The 7,632-nt window shown below is 37.8% G+C and overlaps 1 protein-coding gene across 2 annotated transcripts; it reads left to right on the top strand.

Moving 5' to 3' along the window:
• Positions 1 to 7,068, top strand: LOC113026039 (annexin A1-like). Of its 2 annotated transcripts, XM_026174435.1 has the most exons (12): positions 1 to 94; positions 549 to 648; positions 779 to 884; positions 1,095 to 1,189; positions 2,364 to 2,477; positions 2,914 to 3,004; positions 3,194 to 3,330; positions 4,101 to 4,194; positions 5,165 to 5,260; positions 5,564 to 5,622; positions 6,635 to 6,757; positions 6,875 to 7,068. In XM_026174435.1, the coding sequence occupies exons 2-12, from the start codon at positions 586 to 588 to the stop codon at positions 6,929 to 6,931; spliced, it is 1,035 nt and encodes a 344-aa protein (XP_026030220.1). In that variant the 5' UTR covers positions 1 to 94; positions 549 to 585; the 3' UTR covers positions 6,932 to 7,068. The 2 variants fall into 2 exon arrangements, with proteins under 2 accessions (XP_026030220.1, XP_026030221.1); XM_026174436.1 differs by lacking the exon at positions 1 to 94 and having other exon boundaries at positions 441 to 648.
• Positions 7,069 to 7,632: the final 564 nt, after the last annotated feature.

Consider the following 7,632-nt stretch of genomic DNA (forward strand, 5'->3'; position numbering starts at 1 on the left):
TGAAAATGCACAGTGATGGGTGGAGACGCCGCAGAGTGAGCTCCACAGTGCAGTAGCTACAAGCTAGAGTGCAGGACGGTCTTCAGCAGCACAGGTGAGGGTTTCTTGCTGGATATGTAAACACTTGAACTCCCATTTTCTTATTGTTACGAGGAATTCAAGGTGAGTCAGGATAAATAAAGGGAAAAAGATAACTTAATGACAAACGTTATAATGAGAAGGACAGTTTAGCCACAGAGTGAGGACGGAAATGACAGCAACAGAGTTCAGGAGTTAGATGGCAATTACAGAAATACTGTAAAAGAAGAACAGATATTTGCCAAGTGGCTAAAAACACACAGTGACTAAAACAGAGTATGTATGTCTGTGGTAGAGCTTTGTGGAGAGTGTGATCTCTGTGATGAGTTGCAGTTTTTGTGGCTCCTCCCTGTGACACACCTGCTGCTAACAATCACAGAAGACTAAACAGAATGAGATTAAAAGGAAGTGTCAGGGTGGTTGCAGAGCTAAATTTCATACCTTTACCCTCTACTCTTTTCTCTTTACAGTTTTGTTTCAGTTTTTGAGTCTCTCATCCAAGCAAAAATGCCATTCTTCGATCGTTTGAAGGACATTTTCTCCCGAAACTCCGATGATGACACTGTCAAAGTGAGTCATATTGTGAGGATATTGCACCCAAGTCTGCTTACTTGAGTATTTGAATTTCATATGAATTTTACTGGCTGGCGAATAAACTTTTTAAAGTCCTTTAAAGTCTGTATTTTGGCTGATCTTTTAGGTGAATGATAAGGATAAACCTATTTATTATGGAACAGTCACTCCATATCCAAACTTCAATGCGAGCGATGACACTGCAATTCTTCGGCGTGCCATTGAAAGTAAAGGTGCGTGTGCACTCTCTCGTTTTAATGTATTATACACGTTATGTTTGTTTTAATTTAGACGATATGAAGTTTAAAGCTGAAACACAGGTCGTAAAAAACGAATGTTTATTGCAATTTTGAATTGGGTGTGAGGTAGTTTGCTTCTTTTGGCTTGGATGATTTTATCATTTTGTGGTGCTTACAGTAAAATGTAACTTGTCATCCCAACAGGAGTGAATGAGGATGCGATCATTGCAGTCCTGGTAAAGCGAAGCAACGAGCAGAGGCAAAGGATCAAAGAAGTCTATGAAACGGAAAATGGGAAGGTGAGTAATTAATTTCTGCCATATTCAAATCTGTACAGCATGAGGCTGAGAACAATGGTAGTGTCTGGGAAAATATTACATATAGAAATGCTCAGTGCATCATGGGAATATGTTGACTTCTGGCTCCAAAAATCAAACATGGCGGTCACACCTTACATCTCAGACGCTGTCAGACCAGACATGAAACAACCTTTACCCTGCCAGCTCCCTAATGGTACAGTCACACTAGAGAAAATGGTTGCTGGAGACTTTGGCATGACCAAAATAACTTGACCATGTTCAATAAACTTGCAGTGTTGTTGCCTTTGAAATTGTTGGCAGTAAAAAGGAGTGAGTCTGCAATTAGGTGGATGAATGCAGTCAAGTTGGTAGCTGGTGAAAAACCAAACCTGTTGCTTTCTACACACATTATCTACACACATTCACAGTCCAGCCAGAACCTCATAGATCAGAGACAGAAATTTCTCTACAAATGTTGACGTCATTGCTGCAGGATAAAAGTTTAACTTCAAAATGAGAAAGACACTCAACAACCTTGCTTTTATATAGAAATATATCTGAATCGACTGAGCTGAGGCGACTGTGATTGCAGGAGACAGACTGCCCACCACCAGGCCACTTTCACTTCAAAGTGGTTGTCTAGAGGCTAAAGGGTGTTGAACCCTTGTTATCTGTAACTGAATGCATAACAAGTCAGCAATTACTGAGCAACCATATAACTGAGTCATAATTGGTCTACAAACGCAGTGTTCACATCACAAAAGATAACCTTCATATATTTAATTTAAACTCAAAAGATGCCTCCAAAAGTTGATTCTGTTGTTTGGGGAAACTGCAGGTTTCCCCAAATCTTATAAACAGTACATTTGCATAATGACTGAAACCAGCCCACTGAAGGAACAATGGGCTGGGAGGTCAGTTCCTTAATCTTAATTAAGCAAATTCTCATGACCTTAATTGTGTTTATAAGATTTGGGGAAACCTGCAGTCAGCTGAGACTGAAGAAGTCACTTGGATGAGTGACGAAACGTTTCTCCCACAAAACGCTACGTCCAGATGAACAGAATTAACTTTTGGAGATTTACCTTCCTGGATGATGGAGAATGCATCAAAACTCAAAAGATGATTACAGTGGACAGTAGTCCTTCAGAAAGATCATCCTTGTGTGTTGCAGAAGCTGACTGACAATTTGAAAGCAGCCTTGACAGGAAATTTGGAGGACATCTGTCTGGCACTACTCATGACACCAGCTCAGAATGATGCCTACCAACTCATGAAAGCCACAAAGGTAGGATCTGTGGTTTATGTACTAAACCTTTGATTGGGGGAATATTACTTCTTTTGTTTTCATTCATAGAGCAGTTTTATAGTTGTTGTTTTTTGTTGATGTTTTTTTCAGTTACTTGAGACGTTACATGTTTAGATTAAGTTTATCATTTAGGTTGTGTCATTAGTAACTGAATTAAATTGTCATCACAAAATTGCCAGTTGGTTCAGTATTGGCCAAGAACCCTCCCACTAGCACATTTTTGGTTTGTAGGTCTGGGGTTTGAACTTAAGGTAATTTTTGTGCCACAGTTAAAGAAAACTTAAACATAGATTAGAATAAACAAATTTAAAAAACAACAAACTACTTACTTGTAATTCTGTTTGAGGGGCCCTTAAATGTTTCTTCTTACTGTTTATAGATTTTATTATTTCTGTTATTTGATTTATTCCCACAGGGTTTGGGCACAGATGAGGAAGTTCTGACTGAGATTTTGGCAACAAGAACAAACCAAGAGATTCAGGAGATCAAGAAGGCCTTCAAACAAGGTGTTGTCACAGTCATGTGAAATCACATGGTTGTTGTTTGGGCTTAATGCTGAACTAAGATAGAATTTTATACAACATCTTAGATATCTAGTGTCTGTAGCTGCTAGAAAGCTAGACTTATTGTAGTCACATTTGGCCATCATATTGTTGTAAACTGATGTTTATTCTGAAATTCTCCCGATTCCTCAGAGTACAAAAAAGAGCTGGAAGAAGTTATTAAAAGTGAGACCAGTGGCAACTACACCAAGATCCTCCTGGAATTACTAAGTGGAGGTAGAGATGAGAGCACTCGTGTAGACAATGATCTTGTTTCAAAAGACGCAAAGGTAAAATCACATAAACAAAATCTTAAACTATTCTACTTTATGTTGTCAACAAATTATGTGAGAATATATTTTGAGAACTCTAGTTTAACGGTTCCTATCTGTGGCATTTGGCCAAACATAATGTGTGTGAACATAATGTAACATTCATAGAGGGTATAAAAGATGGACCTAGTCATTGATTCAAACGAACATGTTGGTGGACATTAGCACACTTGGTTAGCAAGCTACACCCATAAACTGTGCTTTATCTGCTAAGCAACGAACTAGTAAAACGCTGAAATTTCACCCACTAAAGCTGAAACAAAATCTTCTTGGCTATATAGATCAAAGCAGTTTTTTTGTATCAGACTGTTCAGTGTTGTAATTCTAGGAACTTTAACGTGGGAGTCAATGGCTGCCTTTTAGAGTCAGCCTCATGTGGCCACTAGAGGAACTGCAGTTATTTCCATTTAGGTGCTGGCTTCATTTTTCACAGCTGGAATACTCATTAGTCATAATTATGTGGGTAAAAAAAAAAAAAAAACTTCAGCCATTTCCTGATACAGTTAGGCACATGACTTTTGGTTGGGTAGGAAATGCTGCATTTATAGGGGTCTGCATATGCACATCAAGTGAAAATATATAAAGTTTGTTGCATGGTGCAACAATGGCATAGTTGCGAAGAATAAGTCTGACTTTTGGTAAAATACTTGGAATATAAATTATTGAATTATTATAAGGAGTATAAGTCTTTATGATTATCATCCAATTTTTTGTGTGTGTGTCTGTAGACGCTGCTGAAGTTATGTGAGCAGGGCAGCGGATTCAATGTGTCCACCTTCATTGACTTGATGACCAAGCGCAGCTATCCTCACCTCCGGAAAGGTGAGTTCTTGAAAAGTGTGAACACTTCTTCTTGGTTGGGTTTGACTCATTAGACACAATGCACTTCTGGAAAAACAGGTGGAACCAAACTCTTGCAGGTAGGAGGCGAAACACACCCAGCAGTCTGAGAACAATACAGTTACAGTCAGTCTGGATTTTACAAGAGTTGTGAAATCTTTTTTAGTTTTTATCTGCATATAGGCTCAAAATACATACAAGCTCAAACATATACATACACTCTCACTATCATTTGGTCAAATGTCTCTGAGCAAGTTGTACTTCAACCAGCTATTTTTGGTAGCCATCAACAAGCTCCTGACATGATTCTGGCTGGATTTTTGACCGTTCTTCTTAACAGAACTGGCAGCATTTATTTAAACTGGTTTCCTGACATGAACCCGGTTTTAGCAAAGTATCATCAGGATTACAGTCAGGGTTTTGGGAAGTCCATTCCAGGAGCTAATCTTGGCCTACTTTATCCATTGCAAAAGCAGTTTTTGAAATGTGATATTTAAAGTGAAGTTGAAGAATTTGGAACTAGTCCTCCTTCTTTCCCCTTCCACTTGCAATGTACATACCATTGGCAGCAAAACAGCCCCAGAGCCTGATGCTACCACCACTATGCTGGACACTTAGTACAGTGTTCTTAGGTTTGAAGGCTCTACTATACTCTTCCATTTGCATAGAGTTGTTTGAACTGATGATCCTGAAATCTGTTGTACAATTGCATAAATTTTCTAATCGAAACTGCTGTTGTGTGAAGTAATGGTGTATTTGTTTTCTCCTTTTTTAAAAAACTTCAGCCTAATGTTTCACTGGTCACTAAAATCTGAATGTTTATGTTTATAAATATTTTAAAACTGCTTTTTCATTTCCTCAGTTGCTAATGAAATATGCTGCATAGCCTTAACAACATATTTGATTTTGGTCTAATAACTCAGAATTACCAGTTTGTCTGTTTACCTGTTAGTATTGGAGGCATTTGGCAAACAGACGGATGTCAAATTACCCACAGTGCTGAAAAAGGAGCTGAAAGGAGACACTGAAAATTGTCTCATCGACCTTGGTAAGTTGATGTTTGTCCTCATCAGTTTATGTAGTTTTAATTGTGTTTTCTGTTCAAGGTGGGGGTGGGGTGAGATCAAAGGTCATGTGAGCGATGAAATCAATCCTCTCGCGAGCAGGAAATGTGCATCACATAGCACGTCTTGTGTACATTAAGATCAGGAGAGATTTAAGATTGATTGAGCAGTATAACGTGAAAACAGATTTACACAGTATGGGCTCTAACACAGCTGTGAGGCAGCGCAGCATCTGGACTCGACTTGAGATCATTTTGTAACTGTTTGTCTCTCTTTGATGTCCATAGCAAAGTATGCCTGGAACACACCAGCTGTCTTTGCCCAGAAGCTTGTTAAGGCTTTGGAGGTGTGTGTATAATTTTTTTTCATGTGTATGTGTTCCTGTCTAGCTATCTTTGTGAGGACCGAAATCTGCATTCTACTATACTTGTGAGAACCAACAGGCACTTATGAGGACACACTCGCCGTTCCTCACAAGTTTGAAGGCCTTTTTGAGGCTCAAAATGTGGTTTTAGTGTCAGGGTTACAATTAGGTTATGGTTAGGTTTAGGGTTAGGGTTAGGCATTCATTTTTAATGGTTAGGGTCTACGGTAAGGGGCTAGGGAAACCATTATGTCAATGAAGGTCCTCACTAAGATACCTGAATGTGTGTGTGTGTGTGTGTGTGTGTGTGTGTGTGTGTGTGTGTGTGTGTGTGTGTGTGTGTGTGTGTGTGATTTATGATTTTACATTGATTTATGTATTTTAAAAGGAAGGTTCAAGTCTGTAAGTAATTTCATGTTTTTGGACTAATGTAGTCTGGAAGCTGGATGTTTTAAACTGTTCAAGCAGTTTGAGATTGAGTACTTCTGCAGTATCTACATTGCAAAATGGATTCACTTACTTGTTCACTTACTTCACTTATTTACTTACTTTACTTACTTGTTCCCTCAAAAATTAAGTCCTCTTAAAGACTTAAGCTGGGCCACTTATACTAACTTTATATTAAGTATACAATACTTAACAGCATATCAAATAACAGAGCTCTAGTTTGTTTTAAATTTACTTTATATAACCTTAGTTTAACAAGTTACATTTAGAAAATACCACAATGAACGGCTTAGGCTTTTGCCTCAGAAAGTTGAGGGTGCTTGTACATACTATTTAGTTGTGTTAGAAGAAAGTGAACCTGTGTCCCATATACTACATAGTTACAGGAACACTGCAAGTTGCTGAAGGAGTCCGTACTCTTGGCCACTGAAAAAAGGTTTCTGATCAGCAGCTAACTCTTAAGTAACTGTTTGGATCTTAACCCCAACATAAAGTCTATATAGCATAAAATCAATAACTGAAGCTTTGCTCTGCTCTGCTCTCACAGAAACCAGACACGTGTGAGAAAACCCTCAACAGGATACTGGTGAGTCGCTCTGAGGTCGACCTCAAGAAGATCAAGGAGGTATATTGGAACTGTCAACAAAGATCCCTGAATGATGACATAGAGGTAAAAAACAAAACACAAAAAAACCTTGTTGTTATCATGTTGTCTTTAATGATTAAACACTAAAATGACAGTGTACAGTATCTGGAAATTTCAGCTAATAATATCTTTGTTCCACAGAAAGACACCAAGGAGCACTATCGGAAAGTCCTGCTTAGCTTGTGTGGAGCTTTTTGAAATTCATCTGTTACCATTTTACTCTGGAAACCGAGACCAGCTTATTCCACTAAATACTCACAGCTTTAAATCTGAAGTGCATGACTACTCTGTTCTATTGAGATTAAATTTGAATAAAGAAGTTATTCCAGCACCAAGCATTTCATACCGTATTTCTTCTCTTTCTTTTAATGTCCTTTGAAATATAATGTATGAGGAAGTTGTATAAATATGCATTAAAATGATATTTGGTTATTAGAAATGCAGAAAATAACATGGGAAATCAAATATTTTCTATTTAATCTTCAAAGTCAGCAGTAAGGCTTTTTATATTACATAAACTTGTAGCCTCCAGGTAACTGACAAAACCATCTAGGGTTAAAATAATGTGTTTGAATTGGTTAATGTCATGCGCTTGTATTTGTTTTAGTGCTTTGAAAACACAAATTGCTTACTATCAAAAATTGTATTCCCAACCCAAATAATGTAGTAAGGAAGTCATTGATACATTTTTAGCAAAATTGGAGCTGCCCCAAGTTACAAATGACCCGACTATGAGACTCATATCAAATATAACTAAAGAAGAAGTTGAACAGGCCATTAAAAGATTAAAGAATGGTGAAATTATTCTAATAATACATAATTAGACCAGCAAAGTAGCAAACAACGATCTTTGGAGTAGTCGGGCATTGCCAAAAAAAAACTGTACTTAAGTGCAACTG

Source organism: Astatotilapia calliptera, chromosome 7 (genome assembly GCF_900246225.1).
Source record: "Astatotilapia calliptera chromosome 7, fAstCal1.2, whole genome shotgun sequence".
Classification (NCBI taxonomy): Eukaryota; Metazoa; Chordata; class Actinopteri; order Cichliformes; family Cichlidae; genus Astatotilapia; species Astatotilapia calliptera.